The 27,449-nt window shown below is 42.5% G+C and overlaps 1 protein-coding gene across 4 annotated transcripts in view; it reads left to right on the forward strand.

Moving 5' to 3' along the window:
• Nucleotides 1-27,231, forward strand: part of ACBD3 (acyl-CoA binding domain containing 3) — a 67,011-nt gene extending 39,780 nt beyond the window's left edge. For all 4 annotated transcript variants that reach the window (XM_089311453.1, XM_089311452.1, XM_089311454.1 and 1 more), the window contains 7 exons: nt 6,617-6,758; nt 7,370-7,510; nt 12,907-13,065; nt 14,569-14,743; nt 19,999-20,185; nt 21,560-21,844; nt 25,122-27,231. In XM_089311453.1, coding sequence (XP_089167579.1) covers nt 6,617-6,758; nt 7,370-7,510; nt 12,907-13,065; nt 14,569-14,743; nt 19,999-20,185; nt 21,560-21,844; nt 25,122-25,333 — 1,301 coding nt within the window. In that variant the 3' untranslated portion in view covers nt 25,334-27,231. The remainder of the gene's footprint in view (nt 1-6,616; nt 6,759-7,369; nt 7,511-12,906; nt 13,066-14,568; nt 14,744-19,998; nt 20,186-21,559; nt 21,845-25,121) is intronic.
• The last annotated feature ends 218 nt before the right edge of the window (nt 27,232-27,449 follow it).

Genomic DNA, 27,449 nt, shown 5'->3' on the forward strand with positions numbered 1-27,449 from the left:
GGCCATAGCAGCTAGCTCCTGGCCAGGCCAAAGCCAGGAGCCTAAGAACTCCTTCCTGGTTTTCCATTAAATGGCAGGGGTCCAAGTACTTTGACTGTATTTAGCAACCTTCCCTGGTGTATTAAGCAAAACCCTAGATTTGGGACACAGCGCTGTGGTGCAGCGGGTTAAAGCCCTGGCCTGAAGCACCGGCATCCCATATGGGCACCGGTTCGAGACCCGGCTGCTCCACTTCCGATCCAGCTCTCTGCTATGGCCTGGGAAAGCAGTAGAAGATGGCCCAAGTCCTTGGGCTTCTGCACTCGCGTGGGAGACCTGGAAGAAGCTCCTGGCTCCTGGCTTCAGGTCGGTGCAGCTCTGGCCGTCGTGGCCAGTTGGGGAGTGAACCATCGGATGGAAAACCTCTTTCTTTCTCTGCCTCTCCTCTCTCTCTGTGTAACCCTGACTTTCAAATAAATAAATAAATCTTTTATTTTTTTATTTTTTAAAAGAACCTAGATTTGAGGTGGAGCAGCAGCTACCCAAACTGGTACTGTGATATGGGATGCTGGCATCACAGGTGGCAGCTTAATTTGCAGGAGTTACCCCACAAGAGTAATTTTTAGTGGAGAAATCCTCAGTAGGCTCGGACTGTTGTTTGGACTGTTGGGTCTTCCTGTCCATGAAGGGCTTTTTTTTTTTGACAGGCAGAGTGGACAGTGAGAGAGAGAAACAGAGAGAAAGGTCTTCCTTTGCCGTTGGTTCACCCTCCAATGGCCGCCGCGGCCGGCGCGCTGCGGCCGGCGCACCGCGCTGATCCAATGGCAGGAGCCAGGAGCCAGGTGCTTTTCCTGGTCTCCCTTGGGGTGCAGGGCCCAAGCACCTGGGCCATCCTCCACTGCACTCCCTGGCCACAGCAGAGAGCTGGCCTGGAAGAGGGGCAACCGGGACAGAATCCGGCGCCCCGACCGGGACTAGAACCCGGTGTGCCGGTGCCGCTAGGCGGAGGATTAGCCTAGTGAGCCGCGGCGCCGGCCCATGAAGGGCATTTTGACAGTTTACTGCCAGATTGGTCACCAAAAGAGCTTCGTAGAGCCCCTTGCATTTGGATTGTAGTTGGCCTTCGGGGTGGTGATTTGTCTCCTGGACTCAGAAAACAGAGAGGAACATCAAGCAGCTGGAAGCATACCTATCTATGGTGACAAAATTGCACCCAAAGATTGTTACACATTTTATGATATCTGACTCTTAACAACATGGTCATTCCAAGATTATAATATTTAGTCTTAAGTAAGGGTCTCGCATATAGTATTTCATAGGAGCCCATTTGGAGCTTCCTTCTAGGGAGCGTGTGTGTGTGTGTGTGTGTGTGTGTGTGTGTGAGTGAAGATATGTTTACTTATTTGAAAGGCAGAGTTAGAGGAGAGAATCTTCCATCCATTGGTTCAGTTCCCAAATGGCTGCAGCAGCTGGAGCTGGGGCTGTACAGCTGGCAAAACTTTATCCCATGTGAAGTTGGCATCTTGTTATATTTTGGCGGTTGTCTTTTTTAGGATATGGTTAGTTTTTTCAGTCTTCCCAGTGGACTGGGGAATCAAGGAGGCGTATTTTCCAGTGTCTTCCAAGATCTCCAGACACTTCTTGGGTCACTGGCTATTCACAGTTTCTCTGTTGTCATTTTGAATTGAAAATGTGGGTAATGATTTCTTTTTAATAAAGCTTTTGTTAACTAAGATGCTTTTACCATTTAGCATGAAAAGGTCATAACCTATACTACAAAGGTGTCTACAAATACTAAGAAGTATCTATAATTTCCTCTAGCTCTTGGCTTAACAGTAGAATCTATTTGCTAATCATCCTCTGGTTCTGCTCCTTGGGTTTGGATCCCTTTATTGCTGGAGGTGGTCCTGTTTTGGGATTATCTTTAGTACAAGTAAGAATTCTGGATGACAGTGGGATAGTTCTGTGCATGTGAGCCTGATGGTAAATTCATATAACCAGTGATGGGTTGCGTCTCTCCCCTAATGAGTTTCCTGATGAAAATGAGCAATGATTCTCTTCATTAGATGTTTGGGGACAAGCATTATTCCTTGTTATGAAAGATCCAGCCTTTCTTAGTTCTTTAATATTCTCTTGGGGGCTGGCACTGTGGTGTAGTGGGTAAAGCCATTGCCTGCAGTGCCGGCATCCCATTATGGGCGCCGATTTGAGTCCTGGCTGCTCCACTTCTGATCCAGCTCTCTGCTATGGCCTGGGAAAGCAGTAGAAGATGACCCAAGTCCTTGGGCCCTACACCAGCATGGGAGACCAGGAAGAAGCACCTGGCTCCTGGCTTTGGATCGGTGCAGCACCGGCCATGGCGGCCATTTGGGGAGTGAATCAACGGAAAAAGGAAGACCTTTCTGTCTGTCTCTCTCACTGTCTATAACTCTACCTGTCAAATAAAAAAAAGGAAAAAGAAAAAAAAAGCATGCAGCAGGCCTCCTGGTGTTACTTAAATTTCATATCAGAACTCTAAGGCTTATTCCTTCCGTTTGTACAGAAAGAAATCAATGACTTCTATTTTTTTTTTTTTTAAGATTTATTTATTTGAAAGGCAAAGTTACGGAGATACAGAGGCAGTCTTCTGTATGCTGGTTCACTCCCCCACTGGTCACAACGGCTGGAGCTAGGCCAATCCAAAACCGGGAGCCAGAAGCTACTTCCGGATCTCCCACGCAGGTGCCGGGGGCCCAAGAATTTAGGCCATCTTCTGCTACTTTCCCAGGTCATCACAGAGAGCTGGATCAGAAGTGGAGCAGCTGGGACGTGAACCGGTGCCCATATGGCTACTTTACCTGCTATACCACAGTGCTGGCCCCCAATTGACTTTCTTATATCTGGGAAACCAAGGACTGGGGATGATAGAAGCTTTTCCATTATGGTTGGAATGCCCTGTGACATTCTGCAGTTCAACCGAATGGCTCATTATCATTTCCTTTGAGAGCTTCAGATAGGGGTTTGGTCATGAGTCTATAGTTGGGAATCCAGATACAACGGAAGATGTGTTGGCCATTCTCAAGAATCCCTGTAATTATCTTTTAGTGGTAGGTATGGCCACTCTATCCAGAGCCTCTTCCCAGTCTGGCAGTAGTTTGTTCTTTCGACAGCTCAAAACCTAGATATTTTACAGTTGGTTAAGAAATCTGTGCCCATATATTTAAAAAAAATTTTCCCCCTTTTTTAATGATTTATTTTTTTCGGGCCCATAGTTGTGATATAGCAGGTAAAGCCACCCACCTGTGACACTGGTATCCCATATAGGCACTAGTTCAAGCCCTAGATGCTCCACTTCTAATCCAGCTCCCTGCTAATGGCCTACGAAAGCAGCAGCAGATGACCCAAGTGCTTGGGCTCCTGCATCCACGTGGGAGATCTGAAAGAAGCTCCTAGCTCGTGGCTTTGTCCTGGCCCAGCTCTGGCTGTTGCAGCCATCTGGGGGAGTGAACCAGCGGCTAGAAGATCTCTGTCTTGTCTCTCTGTCTCTTTCACTTTGCCTTTCAAATAAATAAATCTTTTTTAACAAATTGTTTATTTGAAAGGTATAATGACTGGGAGGGAGAGACAGAGAGATCTCCCTTCCAGTGGTTCACTCTCCAAACGACCACAACAGCCACAAGTGGGCCAGATTGAAGCCAGGAGCTAGGAACTCCATCTGGTCTCCCACATAGGTTGGCAGGAGCTAAGTACTTGGATCATCTTCTGATGCCTTCCCAGGCACTTTAGCAGGGAGCTGGATTAGAAGTGAAGTGGGACTTGAACCAGCACTCCCATATATGTCTGGAATCTCAAGCACTGGTTTAACCAGCTGCACTGCAACACTAGCCCCCTGTGCCTTTCTTTTCAAAATTTATATACTTAGTGTGCCTAGAAATTTGGGGTCAGAATTGTGTTTTGATCTATCTACAGTTACTTTTTAAGGTTTATCTATTTCAGAGGCAGAGTTAGGGAGAGACAGAGAGGTTTTCCATCTATTGGTTCACTCCCCAAACAATGGAAATGGCTGGGGCTAGGCCAGGAGCCAGGAGCTTCTTTTGGGTCTCCCATGTGGGTACAGGAGCCCAAGCACTTGGCCATCCTCTGCTGCTTTCCCAGGTGCATTAGCAGGGAGCTTGATCAGAAGGGGAGCAGCTGAGAGTCAAACTAGTGCCTATCTGGGATGTGAGTGCTGCAGGGGCCAGCCTAATCCACTGTGCCACAGCGGCGGTCCTGATCTGCAGTTTCGTTAGTTTTACTAGCAATCAGAATGTCATTATATATTGGAGTTAAATGCCCTCATTAAGTTGGAATACCCTTAAATCCTTAACCAGAGCTTCTCTCAAAGATGGCATTCAAAGAATTTTTTAATTCTTGTGGGAGCATCATCCAACAACGTTATTTATTGCTTCATATTAGTTTCTGGATTATGCCACTCAAAAGCAAACAGTTTTTGGGACTCAAGACTCTCATGGGAATACAGTAATGGTATCTTTCAAATACGAGACTGTGAACCAACACAGTCCCCAAAGGGTTGAGTGAGGTTTAAGAATATGGCACCATGTGATGTATGTCTTACAGTTTGATTGATGGCCTTTAAGTCTGGCCCAAAATGATATTTGGTCTCTGGTTTTGCACTGGCAAAATGGGAATATTTCATGGAGACTAATGATATTGAATGAGTTGGTACCTAAGGAACGTAGCTCTCAGTGGCTTTATGCCTTCCTTTGCATGCCATTTTAGGGAACACTGTATTATTATGAAGCCTTTGTACCTGAGTGGGTCTTGGTTCTACCTATCCTTCTATCAGGCTATATTCCTACCTCTTGTAGGATTTCCACAGAGATTTCTGATAAAGAATTTTTTTCCAGTTATTGTAATGTAGCTTGAAGAGTATGGGCTAATATCTACCTTCTCAGTTAAAAAGGCAACTTGTATATAGAGTTTTATTAGCACAAATGCCGTCTCACCAGAGGTATTGGGCATTCAGTCGTACAAACTGCCTCAAATAGGTTTTTCCTGAGTGACACTCAGTTAGCTGCAGGAAGGACTTGTAGGAGGAAACAGCCATGGTCTTGGAGGACACAGGGCCTTGTCTAGTGCTCAGAATGAATATGCATCTCCATTGTTGATTACATTTTATTTGGTCACCACTGTGTCATGAATGAAACTTCTAAGCCTTTTTTTTTTTTTTTTTTTTTTTTTTTTTAAGATTTTATTTATTTGAGAGGTAGAGTTACAGACAGTGAGAGGGAGAGACAGAGAGAAAGGTCTTCCTTCCGTGGTTCACTCCCCAAATGGCTGCAACGGCCAGAGCTGTGCCGATCCGAAGCCAGGAGCCAGGTGCCCCTTCCCAGTCTCCCAAGTAGGTGCAGGGACCCAAGGACTTGGGCCGTCTTCTGCTTTCCCAGGCCATAGCAGAGAACTGGATTAGAAGAGGAGCACCTAGGACTAGAACTGGTGCCAATATGGGATGCTGGCGCTGTAGGCAGAGGATTAACTTATTGCGCCTAGGCGCCAGCCCCTGTAAGCCATTTTTATTACTTTTTTATTCCTCTTCCTACACTTCCACCCCTGTTTTGGAAATTTAGTAGAGTCTGGTTATCATTGAAATCAACCAGTAATTAATACTGCCATTTATGGAAAAAAAAAAAAAACAGTACTGCTTTTCAAGGATTTTCCATTTTTTCCAGCACCTAATTTCATATTGCTTTTGATGTTGTTGGTAGTTCAGTCTTTACAGGTCAAACTGGGTTTGCTCTTAGTTGCCCATACAGAAAACTGCTGGAACTAACTATAGTATGAAGGCAGGCAAAGGATCTAATAATATCTTATTACCTCTGAAGTAGAAGTGTAACCCACAATTTATTGATGAACAAAATAAGTAGTTATGTGGTCCTAGTGAGGACAGACCTCCTGGTTCCAAACTTCCTACTGCCACTTACACTGCCTCAGGGAGATGGATACATTTTGAATAAAGCCTTTCAAAATGTGTGTAGTCTGTTTTGTATGATGAACCTGTTAAAAGTGATTATTGCACATCATTTTTAATAAAAGATGTCAAGTGTAGACTTGTATACATGTGCCTGACTATAGCCTGACAGATGGGTTTTTCTATAGTAGCTTTAATATACGTGTTGGTAGTTAGCTTCATTAAAATAAAGAATAATTCAGGGGCTGGCATTTGGTGTGGTGGTTTAGATGCCACTTGGGACACCTGTATCTTCTGTCAGAGGGTCTGGATTCAAGTCCCAGCTCAACTCCGGCTTCCAGGTTCCCACTAATGTGCATTCTCGGAGGCCCCAGGAGACGGTCCAAGTAGTTGAGTTCCTGCCACCCATGTGGGAGACTGAGATTGAGTTCCTGGCACTTGGCTGGCTGGCTATTGCCAACATTTGGAGAATAAACCAAAAGATTGGAGATCTCAGTCTTCCAAATAAGTAATATAGCATAAAGGGTTTCTATCTTGGGCTGTACTAAAATTTAGTACTTGAAATAAATTTCTCTATAATACTATTTACTACAGGCAGTTGTGACACACCTTATCGCAAACCATTAATATATTATGCTGAAAATTGTTATTTTGCCAGTGCCGAATTTTTTCTTTGTATTTCTTTTACAGAAAAAGATGGCAAAGCATTTCATCCAACTTATGAAGAGAAACTGAAGCTTGTAGCACTGCATAAGCAGGTTCTTATGGGTCCATATAATCCAGACACTTGTCCTGAGGTTGGATTCTTTGATGTGTTGGGGAATGACAGGAGGTAACAATGTTTTTTGTATATTGAATTTAATGAGAATAGTATTAGATAGGGGTACAGTGTCAATTGGTAACATATAAATAGCTGGTTCATTAGCCTAGAATAAGAACTAAAACAAACATTTTTGTTTGCAGCTTTTGGAGACCTCACATGTTTATCTGTTTTTGACTTGGAGATGTTTATGGCTAAATATTGTGGAAGAAGTTTACTCATCTGATTATGCACAGAAGACAAGTACAGCTTCATTTGACTCTTCCTAAATAATATAAACAGCAGCCATTTAAAAATACATATTAGTTGATGACCTTATTGGGACATAAAGTTGTAACAAAAATGGTACATTGAATGTATTTTGTTAAGACTAAAATATAAGAAAATTAAAGCATTGATAATCTTTGCTATATTGGAATTATCAGCAATATAGCTAAATTCAGTTGGACAGTATGTGGCCTAATTTAGTAAATCTGCATATGCTTTTTGAAACTTGAAGTTGGGATCATTTTGCTTAGTGTGTAGTCATTTTAATCGTAATTGAGAACTGTTCACATTTAGGTTTAAATTCATTTAGGTTCTCACTCTGTAAGGGGAGGTAACTTTGCTTTTATTCCTTTCAGGAGAGAGTGGGCGGCCCTAGGAAACATGTCTAAAGAGGATGCCATGGTAGGGTTTGTCAAGCTCCTAAATAGGTGTTGCCATCTCTTTTCAACATATGTTGCATCCCACAAGATCGAGAAGGAAGAGCAAGAAAAAAAAAGGTGACATTTGAGGGCACAGAATATTTTTCCCCTGTGCAACCTATTATACTGATGATACTGTTTATAGTGTGTTCTTGACCCTGTGTCTTCCCTTGGGTCTCACTGTGACAGTGGTTAAAACTTCCTGATTATGAGGTTTGGAGAAGGGAGGGTGCTTCCTTCTGGCTGTACCTTTAAAAGGAACCTCCCATCCAGCATGACAGCATTCCTTTTATCTTATTGGTTACTGATCACACTCCACTTTCAACTGAACCACTCCTTCCTCCCTATCCCCTGGTCTCACCACACCCTTGCTGCAGTCTCCCTTGAGTTTCTAGTGTAATCACGCTCCATTTCATGGTGTTATGCCACATGCTAGGCCTAATATTCATATTGACTTTGGCTTCCAGTTGGCTTATTTATTTTTCCTAGGCTTGGAAGAAGAGTTGCTAAATGGACTGTTCATGTTTATGGGATTTTCTGTTGTGATGTAAATCAGAATTATGGTTAACATGTATGTTGCTAGAACAGGGATGGTCAAAATCTTTTGCTCTGGTCCTGCCTAAAGCAGCCAGAGGTGGGACTCAAAATCAATAAATCTATAGAAGGCTAATTTTTAAGCTGATAATTTTGTATGACCCAAAATTAATAATATCCAAATAGTCATGGGCAGAGAAAAGATTTACCACCCCTGATGTAGAAATTATATTTTCAACAACTTTGACTAAAGTTTCTAGGTAACAGTGCTATAAAATCAGTTCTTCCTCATATTATACTTTCACAGCTGTTTGTCTTCTGGTTTCCAACCTTACCCTAGACTAGAAATACAGATTAAGAGAGTAAATAGCCTGCCGGCGCCGTGGCTTACTTGGCTAATCCTCCGCCTGTGGTGCTGGCATCCTGGGTTCTAGTCCCAGTCGGGGCGCCAGTTCTGTCCCGGTTGCTCCTCTTCCAGTCCAGCTCTCTGCTGTGGCCCGGGAGGGCAGTGGAGGACGGCCCAGGTGCTTGGGCCCTGCACCCGCATGGGAGACCAGGAGGAAGCACCTGGCTCCTGGCTTCAGATCGGCGCAGTGCGCTGGCCATAGCAGCCATTTGGGGAGTGAACCAATGGAAGGAAGACCTTTCTCTCTGTCTGTCTCTCTCTCTCTCTCTCTCACTCTCACTAACTCTGCCTGTCAAAAAAAAAAAAAAGAGTTAATAGCCTAATAAATGAGGGAGGAAAAATAAACTCAAGTTATTAAAAGCCTGGAAGTCAGTTAATATGAAGATAAACTTCTCCATTATGGCATAATGTAGTATTTATGCTTGTAGTTCTAACCCCTGAGACTTAAAAGACAGAATCATAGATATAATTTATTCCTGTTTAATAGGATAGGAAAAAGGTTAATTATAATCTCAGAAAATGTTTATCCAAAGGAAAAATGTTTGTCAGTTTATTTGAGATACATATAAAGATTTTCTATCTGCTGGTTCACTCTCCATGTGCCTGCAGCAGCTACGGCTGAGCCTATGTCCAGTAGCCAGGAATTCATTCCAGGTCTCTCCTATGTGGATGGTAGGGACTCAAGTACTTGAGCCATTACCTGCTGCCTCCTTGGATGTACAATAATAGGAAGCTGGGATTGGGAGCAGAGCTAGGACTTGAACTCGGGCACCTGAATATATGGAATATGGGGTCCCAAGCAGCATTTCAACCACTGAACCAAACAGACTATGGACTGTTTGTAGTTGGAGGTCCTGCCCTTTTCAAGAAGAATTTGAAAAATTTTAGTTGATTTATTTGAATGGTAGAGTTGGAGAGAGAAAAGGAGAGAGGGAACTGTACCCAGTCTTCCACATGGGTGGCAGAGGCCCAAGTATTTGAGTCATCTGCTGCTGCTTTTCCAGGTGCATGAGCAGGGAGGCAGATCAGAAGTACAGCAGCTAGGACTCAAACTGGCCCTCATGGGACTCCAGCATCACAGGTAGCAGCTTCTCCTGCTGTACCACAGTGTGCCTCCCCCAACCCCCTTTTAATTAAGAAACAGAACTCCCACCTGCTGATTGATTCCGCAGCGGCCAGCAATGACCAAGTCTAGGCTGGAGCCAGGAGTTAAGAACATAACCCAGGTCTCCTAGGTAGGTGGTGAGAACTCAGTTACTGTAGTCCTCATCACTGCTTGCCAGGATCTACATTGGCAGGAAGCTGGAGTCAGGAGCCAGAGCCCAGAATCAAACCCAGGCATTCCAATGTAGGACATAAGCATCTTAACCAGTAGGCTAACTGCCTACTCCTAAAGGAAGATTTGTTTATTTACTTGAGAGGCAGAGTTACGGATAGAGAGAGGGAGAGATGGAGAGAAAGGTCTTCCATCTGCTATTTTACTCCTCAAATGGCTGCAGTGGCCAGAGCTGGGCTGATCCAAACCCAGGAGCTTCTTCTGAGTCCCCCTTGTGGGGACAGGGCCCAAGCACTTAAGCCATCAGCAGGCAGCTGGATCCAAAGTGGAGCATCAGGGACTTGAACTGGCACTAATATGGGTTGCCGGCACTGCAGGCAGATGCTTAACCCACTATACCACAGAGCCAGCCCTGATTATTTTTTAATTCAAAGAAAAAATTAATACTTATCAGAATGGAATGATGTCCCTTTAATCAAAAAACTACTCAAGATGAAAATATAAATGCATATAAAAATATTTTTCCTTTAAAATATACTTCTGTTGTGGGATTTAATCCATATAGAATTTTTTAAAAGCATTTGAGACTAGTTCACATAGAATTCTTTTAAATCGTTTCATCCATCCTGAAGCTTAAGCTCTGGCTTATGAAACTTCATGTCCTGGACGAGGTATGACATAGTAAAAGTAGATCTTGTTATTGCTGTATTTGGAGCCTTGGTTGTGGCTCAGGTTTGGTAATCATGGGAATTTGGGGGGGAGGGGAGAGTGAGATAACAGCACATAATCGTCATAGTAGGACCAAGAAATAGTGTCTTCTGAGAATCCTTAGAAATTCATCCTTTCTTCAACCTCCCTGTAATCCAGCCCACTCTTAGACCCATAAGATGTTCATTCCTAGTGCAGCAGTCTGTTCATTTTGGAAATGGGCATTTGTGGGAGTTTGCAAAAGCTAGGTAAGGGCTACAACTAAAAGTCCAGCTGTTTTCATTATATGGAATATTTTTATATTTCTGAAATTACATTTTTAAAGCTTATAACTATGAAACACAATCAAACTCTAACCTTTAATTCTGCTTTCCTTTCTGTAGGTAATAACTCACACACTTAAAAAGATTTTTATTAATTTATTTTGAGAGAGTTACAGAGGGAGAGAGAAAGGTCTTCCATCTGCTATTCACTCCCCAAAATGGCTGCAACCACTGGAGCTGAGCCAATCAGGAACTTCTTCCTGGTCTCCCAAGTGGGTACAGGGGCCCAAGCACTTGGGCCATCTTCTGCTGCTTTCCTAAGCCCTTACAGGAAGCTAGATTGGAAGAGGAGCAGCCAGGACTTGAACTGGCACCCATATGGGATGCCAGCACTGCAGACATCAGCTTTACCTGCTATGCCACAGTGCCGGCCCCATTGTTGCCACTTTTCTAGAGAGCAACTCGGTGACCCCAGACACCATGTAAGGAGTGGAAGACGGCACAGGTGAGCCGCAGCTTGCGCTGGGGAGCTCACGTGCAGGTATAGGAAGGCTGCGCTGCAGGAGACCGTGGGTTGGAGCTGGAAAGAAAGCTTGCGGTGGTTGCAGGACGAGTGGCAGGCGGAGCCATCCCGGAAGTCTGGTTTGTGGCTTTGGTTCTGTGCTCTTCCGGGGTGTCTCTGAAATATGCCCAAGCAAGGGCACGTCTAGACTTTGTGGGGTCTGACACTTATATACCACCGTGGGGGAGAGAGTGGTGCTTAAGAAAAGGAATAGAGAATTAGGTACCCAAATGGATGCTTTTCTGGAATGAGAAAAGAAACCACAACAAAAAATTTCAACTCTTTAAAAAACTAGTATCTCTAAATTCAAATAACACAGTCATAATAATAGCTATTATTATTACCATATGAGTTGCCAGTGCTACAGGCAGAGGCTTATTAGCCCACTACACTGCAGCGCTGGCCCCCTGACCCACTCTTAAGTAGGTGAAAGTCTAGTCCTAGTTGGGGCGCTGGTTCTGTCCCAGTTGCTCCTCTTCCAGTCCAGCTCTCTGCTGTGGCCCCGGAAGGCAGCGGAGGATGGCCCAAGTGCTTGGGCCCTGCACCCGCATGGGAGACCAGGAGGAAGCACCTGGCTCCTGGCTTTGGATTGGCGCTGCGCGCCAGCCATAGCAACCATTTGGGGGGTGAACCAACAGAAGGAAGACCTTTCTCTCTGTCTCTCTCTCTCACTGTCTTAACTCTGCCTGTCAAAAATAAATAAATAAATAAATAAATAAATAAAAAGTTTTGACAGCTTGGGGTATATCCTGCCAGGCCCCCCCTTTTTTTTTTTCTTTTCATTAAACACATTAACTGTCTTTATACATTAGGCCTTCTCTCCTTTTCTTAATGGCTGTATGACATTCCATGGCATTGTGCATTTCTGAACATGTTTGTTGAGCACTTGTTCTTCACACTGTGCTAAACCCTAAGGGTGTAATGGTGTGAGATAAGCAGTCTTAGTCCTCATAGAACACATATACTTGAATGGGTAAGGCAGATGTTTTTGCTAAATTTATCACACAAATTTAATTGCAACCACGGGAGGTGTGTAGGAAAAGCTTGTAGTGCTGTGAGCATATTTTATAGGGGATCCTTCAGGATACAGATATAACATAATGACTTAAATACTTAAGTATTTTACTAGTGGACACCTTTTTCTGTTGTGCAGCAATAAATCTATGGATGTTATTTTGTATATGATAAACCTGTACTAGTGAAGTGAATGCGTTTCAGTCTTTGATGGGTGTTACCACATTATTCTCAAAGGTTTTGTTAATTTTCATTGGGAAATAAAGTCTTTAATTAGTTTTTTACTTATTTTTTTGTTTGACAGAGTTAGTGAGAGAGAGACATAGAGAAAGGTCTTCCTTTTTCCGTTGGTTCACCCCCCAAGTGGCCATTACAGCCGGCGCATCGCGCCGATCCAAAGCCAGGAGCCAGGTGCTTCTCCCGGTCTCCCACGCGGTGCAGGGCCCAAGCACTTGGGCCATCCTCCACTGCCTTCCTGGGCCACAGCAGAGAGCAGGGCCCAAGCACTTGGGCCATCCTCCACTGCCTTCCTGGGCCACAGCAGAGAGCTGGACTGGAAGAGGAGCAACTGAGACTAGAACCTGGCGCCCATATGGGAAGCCGGTGCCGCAGGTGGAGGATTAACCAAGTGAGCCATGGCGCCGACCCCTTTAAATAGTTTTAAACAGTTTCATTGTGTAGGGCTCATTCTCTGTGTGTACTTTACTATAGGAAAGAGGAGGAGGAGCGGAGGCGTCGTGAAGAGGAAGAGAGAGAACGTCTGCAAAAGGAAGAAGAGAAACGCAGGCGAGAGGAGGAGGAACGGCTTCGACAGGAAGAGGAGGAGAGGAGGCGAGTAGAAGAAGAGAGACTTCGGTTGGAGCAGCAAAAGTAAGCTTATATTTAAAATGAGAACTAGACGACCACACTGTTGTCCCCTGAGATTTTACTGTTATGTGCCTTAGAGTAATTGTGTGAGTTGTATGACTGCGAGGTTAGAGAGTCCATATTGGCTAGTGCTTGATTTATTAGCCAAGAGGGCCTTATCTTAAGCATCATTTGGTTGCAAAAGGAGGAACATACTAGAAAGATTCAGAATCCAGAGATTGCTTGGGTGTGCTCTGAGTCACTGGACCCACGTGATCTCATCTTTACTTCCATTTGCCGCCTTATTCCTGTTCTCTACAAATTGTCACACTCTGTTTAGGTATATACAAGGCTGTCTGAGCCTGGATTTATTTGGTGTGTTTCCATACGTTTGACAGAGACTGGCTAGAATCTGAGAGACCCAGTTAAATTCTGAGGACAGAGAATCCTGTTGACCTGATCTGTATCAAGTATCCATCTCTAGTCCATGGTACAGTACTTGAAGGCCAAGTATTTATTCAGTAATGACTGAGAGCAGCTGTCCCAGGAGAGTCTGGGTCTTCAAGGGGGAGCTGTGAGTACAAGGAGGAAGTGATTAGCATCTGTAACAAGGCCTGGTATACAAGGTAAACCAGAGAACATGAGGGTCCATTGGATTTGCTTCATTATTTTTGGATAGTTCTTCCGGAGAAGCTTCAGACTGATCCAGAGCCACCTGCACTTAGGATAGACACTATGATTGCTCTCTTTCAGGACTGGGATACCCTAGGTAGACAAATTATGCTGTATTCAGGAGGTATGATTGATACTCTGTTACCTGGCCATCAGTGGATACCTTTGAGCTCTTTCTTAAGGTGGTCACATTACTGGGTTAAGCACATGTGGTTCTTCTATGAAAGAAAATAAAGAATTTTATTAGTTTATCAAAATTAAATCAGACTTTAAATGAAATAGTACCGATGCTCAAATTTTCACTGGCTTTATACTAACCAGGGCTGCCCACTTGCAGCAGTTTTTCTTTCTGCGTTAAGTAGAGAAGCCATGAACAACAGTTATATCCCTCCTTTCTGCCATGTGTGACAACCGTTATCTTGCAGTAGTGCAAACACTGGACCAGACATCCTGCATTCGAATGCTGGCTCTGGCATCTGCTTGTAGTATAACCTTAGCCAAGTCATTGAGCCTTAATGAACCTCAACGATTTGTTGTGAGGAGCAAATAGGTTAGGATGTATAAATGCTTTGAACGTGGTATGCCACTTAGTAAGGGCACAGAGTTAGATGTGTTCTTAGTACTGTCCGCCTCAGATTTTCCTTAAAAAAAAAAAAAAAAAAAAAAAACTAAAAATTTAGAGTAAGTTTATTTTCTTAAATCTTCCTTCAGGGCTTGGGACACATGCTGGTTGGTATACATCTCTAGCTTAGATATTTTTAAGAGTGACAAACCATAGCAATAAATAATGACATTTTATTTTGTCATTAACAGTCTCCTGTAGTCAGACTAGTATATGTTTTTTAATGTTTTTAGGCAGCAGATAATGGCAGCTTTAAACTCCCAGACTGCCGTGCAGTTCCAGCAGTACGCAGCCCAACAGTATCCAGGGAACTACGAACAGCAGCAAATTCTCATCCGCCAGTTGCAAGAGCAACACTATCAGCAGTATATGCAGCAGTTGTATCAAGTCCAGCTTGCACAGCAACAGGTATGGTAGACACCCCCAGAATTCAGCCTTAGAGAAGGCTTTTAGTTTCATTGAAACTCAAGTTCTTTCTAGCAGTTGCCAATTAATTTTGCATTAGCTAGCTTCTAAGGTATAAAATAACTTTTAGATGGTCTTTTAAGCAGACTTTCGCATTGCACTGGCAATTACAAGAGAAAATAAACACTACTGAAGCAGCAAATGATGTAGCCATTCTCTTAAGGGTTTGGGGGAGTGGTAGGGGCCAGGTTTCATTACTGGGAGTCTGGCATAGATTCTGATAGTGGTGCTAGAACCTGAGGGCCTGGGAGGCTGGGCTTGGTGGAAGGACTCCCCTCCCCACAGCCCATGGGCCATTTTGGCAGAGCTATGGTAGGTCCATTTTGACTTGTATAGGCACCATGGCTGGACAGTGCTCACCACAACACTTTAGTATTCCTCCTCCAGCTCCCTACCACCACAAATAGGAGAGGATGGTTTGTGCTGAAAGAACAATGGAACTAGGGGTCTGGAAACACTTGGATTCTGTTGTAGCTTTGCTTTAATCTTGTTTAGTTACTGTTGCTCTTATTTTTCTTCTACTTTGTAGGAATAGAATATAAATCAAGGTACCTGTCCTATTAACCTCACAGGACTATCAGAGGAATATAAAATAAGTTATTCTGTGAAAATGATCTGTATACATAGAGGACACCGATTTTACATTCATCTTTTACAGCCTCTGTAAATGGCCTCTTTTAAAAGTACTTACTTTATTGAAAAGGCAGAGAGAGAGAGAGATCTTCCATTTGCTAGTTCATTCCCCAACTGCCTATAACAGCAGGGGGCTGGGCCAGGCTGAAGCCAGGAGCCAGAACTCTATCTTGTCTCCCTGGTGGATGGAAGGGATCCAAGTACTTAAGCCATGATCCGCTGCCTCCCAGGAACATGAGCAGGAAGCTGGATTGGAAGCACAGAGGAGCTGAGACTTGAACCAGCACTGTCATATGGGATGCAGGCGCCCCAAGCAAAGGCTTAACCCACTGTGTCCACGTTGTCTGCCTCATAAATGGTCTCTTAAACTTAACCTAAGTTTATTTAAATTTCACATACAGGTAGTTATCACCTATCAGAAAATCTGAGTGAAAAACAATGGTACAGTATAGTTACTCAGCATTTCTTGTTATATGAAATATTTTTTGCTTTTGCCACATTCTTTAAATCCCTTGAAAATGTGTATTCTTACCTAAAATACCTTTTTCTTTGAATCTTCGGCATCAGTGTGAAGGTAAAAGCACTGCAGGTTTTGTGTAATCTACAAGAGGAGGAAAAGGATGCGCAACGAGAGTTCATTCAAGATCAGTGGTATTTTTGAGGGTTTTATCCTCTGTCCTCTTCAGCCTGTTTCTGCTGCATCATGCCATTTCCCTTTGCTGCTTGGGTACACTCTGAGATAAATTTTAAATAGGGTAGTTCATACACTGTCCTGTTCATAAGTCGCTCTCACTTTAATCAGAAGAATGTCAAGTAGGGCAAAAATAAGAATCCTTGAAATACTTGGAAAGCCATAATTGAGACTAGTACAAACTCAGCTAATCAAATTGATTGGTCGCCTCTGGGAAGAGAGGACAGATAATAAGAAAGGGAACTTCAGTCCTATAAAGTATTAATGTAATTAATTATTATATTTATATATTATATTTACATATATTAATGCGATTATTATACTTATATTAATATAAAGTATTAATGTAAATATTGAACAAAATTCAAGTACTTGGGTCTTTGCCACCCATGTGGGAGATTCGACTCAAGTTCCTAGCTCCTGACTTTCAGTGTGGCCCAGCCCTGGCCATTGTGGGCATTTGGGGAGTGAACCAGCAGATGGGAAATCAGTCACTATCTCATAGCTCACTCGCTCTCAAATTTCTCAATGTAGAAAAGAGAATATGTAGGGGCCAGTGCTGTGGCATAGTGGGTAAAACCACCGCCTGCAGTGCCGGCATCCCATAGTTCGAGTCCAGGTGGCTCCACTTCTATGGCCTGGGAAGGCAGTGTAAGATAGCCCAAGTACTTGTGGCCCTGCCCTTCACGTGGGAGACCGAGAGGAAGCTCTTGGCTTCAGATCGGCACAGCTCCAGCCATTGCGGCCAACTGGGGAGTGAACCATTGGATAAAAGACCTCTCTCTTTCTCTCTGCCTCTCCTTCTCTGTGTAACTCTTTCAAGTAAATAATCTTTTTTTTTTTAAATGAGAATATGTAAATAAATCAGTCTGTTATATGTAGATGCACATTTTGGGCAGTGGAGTTAAACAGAAGTTTGTTCATTCTGCTAAAGAACTTCTAGAAAGGCTTAGTGGAGAAGGACCATGTTTTATTTCCTGTCTTATTCAGTAAATGTTCTGAACATGCTGACTTGTTTTGGTTGTATGCACTTTTTATGGAACCTGGCACTCTTTGTGGAAAATTAATATTAAAGTTACTGAAAATGTAGGCCATGGGAGAGGGTGATTTAAAATCTTATGTGTATTACTAGCCTTGGCTAGCAGGAGATAGGTGTTGCTGTTCATATATGTAATTGGCTTGTAAAGGATGTGTGCAGATGTGCCAAAATGACAGTATCCCTAAGCCATATACTAAAGGCTTTATATATTTCTTAAAGTAGAGTGAGTATATATTTAATTATAACTTGGTGTTACTTTAGAAATTTACCCAAATACTCAACAGCAGAATATTCTATGGTGGCACACAAAAAAATTAGAATTATGTGACCCTGTGGATAAACCTTATAAAAATAGTGCTGAGGGGCTGGCGCTGTGGCATAGTGGGTAAAGTCTCTGCCTGTAGTGCCTACATCCCATATGGGTGCCAGTTTGAGTTCCAGCTGCAGCACTTCCGATCCAGCTCTGCTGTGGCCTGGGAAAGCAATAGAAGATAGCCAAGTCCTGGGGACCCTGCACCTGTGTGGGAAACCCAGAAGAAGCTCCTGGCTTCAGATCAGCCCAGTTCTGGCTGTTGTGGCCATTTGGGGAGTGAACCAGTAATGAAAGGTCTTTCTCTGTCTCTCACCTCTCTCTCTGCTTCTAACTCTGCCTTTCAAATAAATAAATATTTTAGAGTGGACAGTGCTGAATGAAAAAAGCCAGACATAGAGGAGCATATACACCAGTCAGCCATTTGCAGGCAGAGATCTATAGTGTTACAAGTCAGAATAATGTACCCTTGCAGGAAAGTGTCTGGAAAGGGGTCCCATGGAGGATTCAGGGATGCTGATGTCTTGATCTGGTGTTGAGTACATGGAGATTTTTAATTTATGAAAATTGGTCAAGTGGTATAATTTATGATTTGCATTTTTCTTATACATGTGTTATAGTTCAGTTTTTTTAAAGATTTATTTGAAAGGCAGAATTAGAGATCTTCCATCCACTAGTTCATTCTCCAGATGGCCATAACAGCCAGGGCAGTGCTGTCCTGAAGCCATAAAGCCAAGAGCTTCTTCTGAGTCTCCCACATGGGTACAGAGGCCCAAGCACTTGGGCCATCTTCAGTTGTTTTCCCGGGCCATTAGCAGGGAGCTGGATTGAAAGTATAGCAGCTGAGACTCGAACCTGGGCCCATATGGGATGCTGGCACTGTAAGTGGAGGCTTAACCTGCTACACCACAGCACTGGTCCCTATAGTTATTAATTCTTGACTTAGAATGAGAATGTAAAGAAGGAAAAAAAAAAGAATTGGAATGTTTTTGTTGTCTTATTTTGACTTGGGACATTTTGATTTAATATTTGTGGACATAGACATTTTAATAACTGTAAACTGATGAGTTTTCATTGAAAATATTTTTACTTTAAAATTTTTTTTATAAAGGTTTATTTACTTATTTAAAAGGCAGAGTTACAGAGAGGTCTTCCATCCTCTGGTTCACTCCCCAGATGGCTGTATCAGCCAAAGCTGCACCAGTCCAAAAGCAGGATCCAGGAGCGTCTTCCAGGTCTCCTATGCAGGTGCAAAGGCCCAAGGACTTGGGCCATCTTCCACTGCTTTCCCCGACCATAGCGGAGAGCTAGATGGGAAGTGGAGCAGCCAAGACTCGAATTGGCGCCCATAATGGGATGCTGGCACTGCAGGTGGCGGCTTTACCTGCTATGCCACAGTGCTGGCCCTTTATAAAAAAAATTTTTTTTTAATTTATTTATTTACTAGAGAGGCAGAGTTATAGACAGAAAGATCTTCCATTCACTTGTTCACTCCCCAAATGGCCACAATGGCCGAAGCTGGGCCAACACACGGATGCAGGGACCTGAGCATTTAGGCCAGCTTCTGCTTTCTCAGGCCATCGGCAGGAAGCTGGATCAAAAGTGGTGGAGCCAGGACTTGAACCAGCTGCCACATGGGATACTGGTGCCTCAGGTGGAGGCTTAACCTACTACACCACGGCGCAGGCTCTCACTTCTCCCCCCACCACACACACTTTTTTTAAAAAATTTATTGATTTAAAGGCAGAGTTACAGAAAGAGGTCTTCCATCCGCTGGTTCACTCCCCAGATGGCCACAATGGCCGGAGCTGGGCCCATCTGAAGCCAGGAGCTTCTTCTGGCTCTCCCATGGGGGTTCAAGGCCCCCAAGGACTTGGGCCATCTTCTGCTGCTTTCCTTGCCATAGCAGAGAGCTTGATCAGAAGAGGAGCGGCTGCGACTAGAAATGGCATCTATATATGGGATGCCAGCACTGCAGGTGGCAGCTTTACCTACACCCAGTTGGCCTCTATTTTTGTCTATATTAAAATAATTATCCATATTCAATTTGTTGGTTACTTTAGAGGCCCATCATCACATTTTACTGGTTACAGCTTCTGCCTTTATGAATTGCCTTTTCTGACCATTTGTTTCTACCAAGTTTAATTTTCCTAATTCAATTTTTATGTATTTGAATTTTATCAAGGTAGTTTTCTCCCTTCAATTTTAATACATGTAACTGTGTTCAGATTTTTGTATTTAATGGTTTTACATAGGGTTTATTATTCTAATTTTTCCTGGTTAGTTTTTCTAGTGATTCTCAGATCATAGAAATGTAATACCTGTAGTTGTCCACATTCATTTTCAGCCATCAGTTTGATATTAGACAACTCATAGATAGGATAAAAACTTACAAAAGTTTATTAATTTCTTGGAGGAGAGTACTTGGGTTGGGCACAAGCATGGAGGCAGAGTGCACACCAAGACAAGTGTCCCATTTGTCAGCAATCCTGGTCAGCATATCTTCACTATTTCTTGATTTGTAGGCAGCATTACAGAAACAACAGGAAGTAGTAGTGGCTGGGGCCTCTTTACCTACATCATCAAAAGTGAATGCAACTGTATCCAGTGATATGATGTCAGTGAATGGACAGGCCAAAACCCACACTGACAACTCTGAAAAAGAACTTGAACCAGAAACTGCAGAAGAAGCCCTGGAGAATGGACCAAAAGGTATGGCATGGCTATGTGTTCTTGTAATTCACACTCTGAAGGACCAATGTCAGGAAGTCGGGTTAACTAGTTTTTGAGAGCAATTACAGATCTGTTGAGAACTGAGAACTTTTTATTTTATTTATATTTTTTTGAGTCAATCTGATGCTTCTGGTGACCCTTAGTGCAGAAGAATAAGTCAGATGTCTTTTATATATATTGATTCTCCATTGCCATGTAGCAAAATTATACCCAAATTAGTAGCTTTAAATAATGAACGCTGCTGTTTCACACCACTTCTGAGGGCCAGTAGTTTAGCTCAGTGTTTTTGGCTGAAGCTGGTTGTGTGAAGGCTTCATTGGAACTCGAGAACCTGCTTTCAAAATGGGTCCATTACATGGCTGGCAGGTTGGTGCTGGCTCCTGGCAGGAGACATTAGTTCCCTGCCCTGTGAAGTCTTTCCATAGCACTGCTTATGTGTCTTTAACTCAAAGTGGCTGGCTCCCGCATGGCATATAACCCAAAAGAGAATAAGGCAAAAGTGGTGGTGTCCTTTATGCCCTGGTTTTTGAGGTAAAACATCAGCATTTCCACTGTATTATATCAATCACACTTACCTCACAGGTGCATGAAGACCCCAAGGGTGAGGGCCACTGGGGGGCTATGTTGATTTTTTGAGATTAAGGTACCATGTTACTCAGAAGATAACTTAGCAGCTCATGCATCCATTCAGTAACTAGTTGAAGGTTTTCTGAGTGCTAGGGGTGTAGTGGTGAAATAGAGTCACACACATAACATGAACATTTTACTAAGCACAAAGATGGAGAGGTACATTATAGTATATGAAGGAGGCCTCCCTGAGGAAGGGACAGCTGAACTGCGAGATTTGAAGCCAGAGTGCAGGCATTAACTAAATACGGAAGAAGACAAAAGCATCTCAGTGACTGGTCAGGAATGGTAGTGTGGTTCATTAAGAAATTTGGTTTCAGAAATCTTTGTCTTTAATACTATTAACATAAAACAGCTTCAGAAAATACCTTGAAATCCTTTTTTTTTAGTCCCTAGAATTTTGGGATATTCAGAGCTTGAGACAAAGATTCATTTTCTTCCAGTTAGAGAGTTTCCAACGTCATTCTTAAATCCTCATACATCATTAGAATATTAGAAAAGTCACTCTTAAGATTGTGGATTACATTTCTTACTTGAATTGGTTTGATGACTCCAAGCACCTGTGACATTGTTAAATTAGTAATCTGGGAGAGAGACTAATGGGAGGGCTTTTCTGTTTCTCTAACCAGACTGTGTTATACATGGAACCTAAGTACAGCTGGGCAAGTGGTACTATGCAGTGTTGTTGCCTTTCTCTTTAGCTTTTGTAATTCCTGTTGCCTTTAGAATCTCTTCCAGTGATAGCAGCTCCATCCATGTGGACACGACCCCAGATCAAAGACTTTAAAGAGAAAATTCGGCAAGATGCGGATTCTGTGATTACAGTGGGCCGAGGAGAAGTGGTCACAGTTCGAGTTCCTACCCATGAAGAAGGATCCTATCTCTTTTGGGAATTCGCTACAGACAATTATGACATTGGGTTTGGGGTGTATTTTGAATGGACAGACTCTCCTAACACTGCTGTCAGCGTGCATGTCAGTGAGTCCAGTGATGACGACGAGGAGGAAGAAGGTAGAACCATTGTCCCTATTCAGCAGCTGCTGGGTTGTATGCTGACAGAAATGAAGTTTTGCTTTCTGATTAACACTTCATGGACAGGGAACAGCCTCTTCATTAGTAGGACCTAGGCTGAAGTGGTTGTGAGAGAGGCCAGCCTCCTATAGAAAGACTGGTCTCTGAACATGAATTTTTCTTAATTCCAGGAAAGTCTGTTAGGCAATTTGTAATTTTATGCTTTCTGAATGCCATTTCACTTCCAGCTTTGTGTATTGAAAAGCCAAACATACAAGATCATTTTGAAACTTTTTAAAGGAACAAGTAAGAATTTGTCAATCCTGTAATTTATCTGAATTTGTATTTTTTACACAAGTGTACTTTCCAAAGTTTGTGGAAAATATAATTAGAAGTGTGAGTTTATTTTGGAGCTTTCTAGAAGTGAACATACCTTTGTCCCATTTGAATGTTGAGCTCACAAGTTGCATTTATACATATACCTTAGGAGGCTATTATACCATTTTATTGGGAGTCCTTTAGATTTGATTTCAAGTGAAAGAAGGGTACAATTTTTTGTTGCTTATTTGGTTTAGTTTTTTTCCTTCCTTGAAAGGTAGAAGAGATCATTTTCTGTGATGATGTAGGATGGTGTAACCCCTCCTCCTGTGGGTTTTTAAAACTTTATTTTAAATGAACCTCTATTTATTTGAAAGGCAGGATCTTCCTTCTTACTGCTTCACTCTCTAAATGCCTGCAACAGCTGGAACTAAGCCAGGCCATTCCTCATCCTGTTTTTATTTTTTACTGTTTCCACATTCCAAGTCTTTGTTTAAATTGATAAAAGGTGCTTTTGTTCATCTATATCAGTAGTCCTCAGTTTTGCAGATTTTTGAATTTTTTTGAATTTAGGGGGCTTTTTAAAAAGGTTTATTTGAAAGGCAGAGTTGCAGAAAGAGTGGTCTTCCATCTGCTGGTTCACTCCCTAATGGCCACAACAGCCAGAGCTGAGCTGATCCAAAGCCAGGAGCTTTTTATGGGTCTCCCATATATGTTCAGGGGCCCAAGCACTTGGGCCATCTTCTGTTGCTTTCCCAGGCCATGGGAGAAAGGTGGATCAGAAGTAGAGTAGCCAGGACACGAACTGGTGCTAATATGCAGGCAGTGGCTTTACACACTGTGCCACAATGCCAGCCATCAAAATTTGAATCTTGAGCTAATGGATTAGAATATTTCACATAGATTTTTTTAAAAAAAGCTTAGAAAGCATATGTACAGGGAAGAAACAAATCTTCCATCCACTGGTTTACTCCCCAATGACCACAATACCCTGGCTTGGGTCAGGCTAGAGCCAGAAGCCAGGAACTCCATCTGGGTCTCCCATGTGGATAGCAGAAACCCAGGTACTTGGGTCATCATCTGGTGCCTCCCAAGCTCATTAGCAGGAAGCTGGATTGGAAGTAGAGGAGCTAGGACTTGATTCCAGGCACTTTGACATGGGATGTTGTATCCCAAGCGGCAGCTTAACCTGCTGTGCCACAAATCTTGCCCTCCGTGGATGTAGGCAATAGTGAACGTTTTGAATGGCTCTTTACTTCTCATTTGCATGTGAAAGATGTTTAATTATAGGTATTATTACAGGTTTTTTTTAAAGATTTATTTTTTACTTGAGAGTCAGAGTTACGAGGAGGGGAGAGGGGAGGAGAGGCGAGGAAGGGAAAGAGGTCTTCCATCCAATGGTTCACTCCCCAATTGGCCGCAACAGCTGGAACTGCGCTGATCCGGAGCCAGGAGCTTCCCCCGGGTCTCCCACGCGGGTGCAGGGGCCCAAGGACTTGGGCCATCTTCTACTGCTACCCCAGGCCATAGCAGAGAGATGGATCAGAAGAGGAGCCCGTATGGGATGTTGGCACTTCAGGCCAGGGCGTTAACCCGCTGTGCCACAGCACCAGCCCCTGTATTATTACAGTTTTAAAGCAGACCTGATTTGGACCTACTTTTATAAAATCTACACTTAAGTTTTATTTGAAATGCAGTTACAGAAAGAGAGGTCTTCCATTGTCTGGTTCAGGCCCCACATGGCCACCAACAGCTGGAGCTGGTCCAGTCCAAAGCAAGGAGCATGGAACTCCATCCAGATCTCCCACGTGGGTGGCAGGGGCCCAAGTACTTGTAGCATTTTCTACTGCTTTCCCATACACATTATCAGGGAGCTTAGTTGGAATATATGGTGCCAGCATCACAGGTGGTGGCTTAATCTGCTCTACCACAACTAAGATTTTCTTAATTTTTATCTAATGTTCCAGGATGCCACATTATAGTTGGTTTATCTCCTGAAACTCCTCTAGACTTTGAGGTTATCTTAAATTCCTTACAGCGGTCATTGACTAGTGTCAACACCAGAATGCCACCCTGCCATATTTTAAACCTGAAAGTTTTGCACTTCGTATTCCCTTGATCCATTTGAGGGTGTTTATATTTAATGTTAAACTGAGACTTTTAAGTTGGCTCATACTTTTTTTTCTTTCCTGTAGATTTCTTTCTTTCTTTCTTTCTTTTTTTTTTTTTTTTTTTTTTTTTGACAGGCAGAGTGGACAGTGAGAGAGACAGAGAAAGGTCTTCCTTTGCCGTTGGTTCACCCTCCAATGGCCGCCGTGGCCGGCGCACTGCGCTGACCCAATGGCAGGAACCAGTTGCTTCTCCTGGTCTCCCATGGGGTGCAGGGCCCAAGCACTTGGGCCATCCTCCACTGCACTCCCGGGCCACAGCAGAGAGCTGGCCTGGAAGAGGGGCAACCGGGACAGAATCCGGCGCCCCTCCTATAGATTTCTAAAGGTATTTTTTCCCTTAACTGTATTACAGTTTATAGAACTATTATTGGGAATATTTAAAATCAGAGCTTATTTTTTGCCATTGGATCTTCTCTGGTCACACTAAGAGCACCGAAAGGAAGAGCCATCATAAGTTACTTTACTTCCTAAGACAAGGGGACTCTCATAGTTGTGAAGGAGAGGATCAGAGCAACATTTCCCTGGTTCTTACTCAGAGGAGCGAGAATTAGGAATGGAATGCATACGGAAGAGGGAAGGAACTGAGGTTCAGAAATACGAGCAGTGGTGAGAGCACAGAGCAGGATAGGGAACACTTGGCTTAATTATTACATGCTGACATACATATATGTTGTAGAACGGTTTGAAAGAATTCCTAATAGGCAGTTTTTCAAAGACAAGAAAGTTGATTGGTGCAAATGTGGTTTTCCTGGATCTGTTCATTGACTCATCTCTCTTCTCCCTCACAGAGAATGTCACTTCTGAAGAGAAAGCCAAAAAGAATGCCACCAAGCCCCTGCTGGATGAGATTGTGCCTGTGTACCGACGGGACTGTCATGAGGAAGTGTATGCCGGCAGCCACCAGTATCCAGGGAGAGGAGTCTATCTCCTCAAGTTTGACAACTCCTACTCCTTGTGGAGGTCAAAGGCAGTCTACTACAGAGTCTATTATACTAGATAAAGGTGTTACTTCAGAGTCTGGAGGCTAGGGTTGGGCAGAAGATGGCATTTGATTTGGAAATTTCTTGACTTTTGTGGATGGAACATTAGAGTCAATGTTTATCCTATTGATTTTGGTCTGATACTTTGTGAACTCTTGTTGGGAGTGAGGATTTCCATAAGGCGCTTTAGCATCAACTCTTTGGGTTCAAAGGGATTCCTCAGACTCCTCCAGCCCTCAGGTGCTGATCAACAGAGTCACTAGTGGATGCTGAAGTTACATGAGCTACATATTAACTGTTTAAAGTCTCCAAAATAAAACATCCCAACATTGACCCCACCTGGCTGATGGTTAGTCCCTTGCTGCCTGCTCCATGTGTTTTAAGAGAGCCCGTAGTTACAGTACCCTTGACTTTGAAATTGTACGTGCAGCTTTGAGTGAAGGTCACCATTTTTAAAATTTAAATACTGAAGACCTCACAGATGAGAAAAAAATTACATCAATTTAATCTTGCTCTGAATAACTCAGATTGTTTCAGCCTTTGGTGTGACTTTAATTTAGAGTTATATTACAGAGGATTATTTTCTAAGATAATCTTAAACTCAGACGTTCAACCCCATAGATAATTGAAATATCAAGATATGTGGAACACCTCAAATATTCTCCTTGGGGAACCTGCACAGACTCTCAGGCCTTGTCTCTTCATTGGTTTTCATACTACCAGGAGCAAACAAACTTCACTTTTGTTTTGTCTTTAGACAGCATCTCAAATTGAAACTGTTTGCTATACAAAGCTTACAGTTAAGGACTTTATAAATTCAAATTGGCACCTACTGAATTAGAAAATATTTAAATATATTCATATAAAATATGAATTAGAAATATTTAAATATAATTGATTGTATGGGGAATAGCATTGCACTAAAATGGAAATCACTGCCAGAGCCGGCCCACTCTCTCCATTTGTACTACTACTTAAGCACTAACCCTCCATGCTTACAGCTTGGAATTACTTATTAGAATTGGAAGTACATATGCCCATGTTTAAATTTTATAGCTTTAATCTATATTATGTCTTCACTGATGGAAAGAGGTACATCTTTGTTTTCTTTACTGAAAACAAATACGGATTAATTGCCTCAAATTTGTATAAATGATTGGCTAGAGATTGAGAAGGGTGGGTGGTATAGATAGAAAAATGACAAAGATGGCAGTATATACTTAATGTTATGTTATTACTGAAAGACTTAGATTTTTAAAATTTCAAATTGTAAGTCACTTCCTGTAGTAGGAGGGTTTCCATTGATTAGCTGCAGTAGACACAGTTCACTACAAATGGGCTGTTGGGGTTTGTGTGCTGCATTTATTTCTATTTTTTAATACCTGGTTTTGTATGTACCTAACTGTTTTCTTTTTGTTGTCCAGAAACTGGATTATTTTCTCCTTAGCAGTGCTTACTTTGTGTTTAATTTTGATTGAAAAGTAGTCCCAGATCACAGGGGTCCTCACTGTTACATCCAAAACATTTGTTAGGTTGTCTGACAGCTCTCATGTACATATGGTATAGGAACCACAGAGTTAGGTATTTCCTGGCTTTTTTTTTATGAGAAAAATACTGTATTTAAAATGTAAAATAAACTTTTAAAAAGCAGGCACTAATAATATATATTTCTTCCAGCCTTTGATTACAGATTTGTCCTTGCACATGTTAAGATGAATTATCTTCTAAAAATATCATTGTTCTTGGGAGCAGTATATGTTACTTTACATAGCAGCAGTACCTGTCACGTGTTCATGTCAGAACATTTTTGGTTTTAAACTTTTTTATTGCCTTTGGCTGTTGATTAGTACAGTACAAGTGCGATTTCAAAAAGATCTTGAAAATAATATATTTAATCAATTAAAATGTTTATCTGTAACTTGTTGATGTTTCATTAATATAGTTACTCTCTGAAGCACTGGTACAGTACTTCATTATTTAGGTAGGGTAAGAAGAAACGTTTTAAATCATCTGCTGTGGGATTTTTTTGTTTGTCTGGTTTGGTTTTTATACAGCACATCAGATCTGTAGTGTTTTGAAAAGGAACCAGTTAGTGTGGGGATACTCTGTTTATCTGGTTTTTGCTGTGAGTTAAAA

The sequence above is a fragment of the Oryctolagus cuniculus genome, chromosome 13 (genome assembly GCF_051225735.1).
Source record: "Oryctolagus cuniculus isolate XC-2025 breed Fujian yellow rabbit chromosome 13, ASM5122573v1, whole genome shotgun sequence".
Lineage (NCBI taxonomy): Eukaryota > Metazoa > Chordata > Mammalia > Lagomorpha > Leporidae > Oryctolagus > Oryctolagus cuniculus.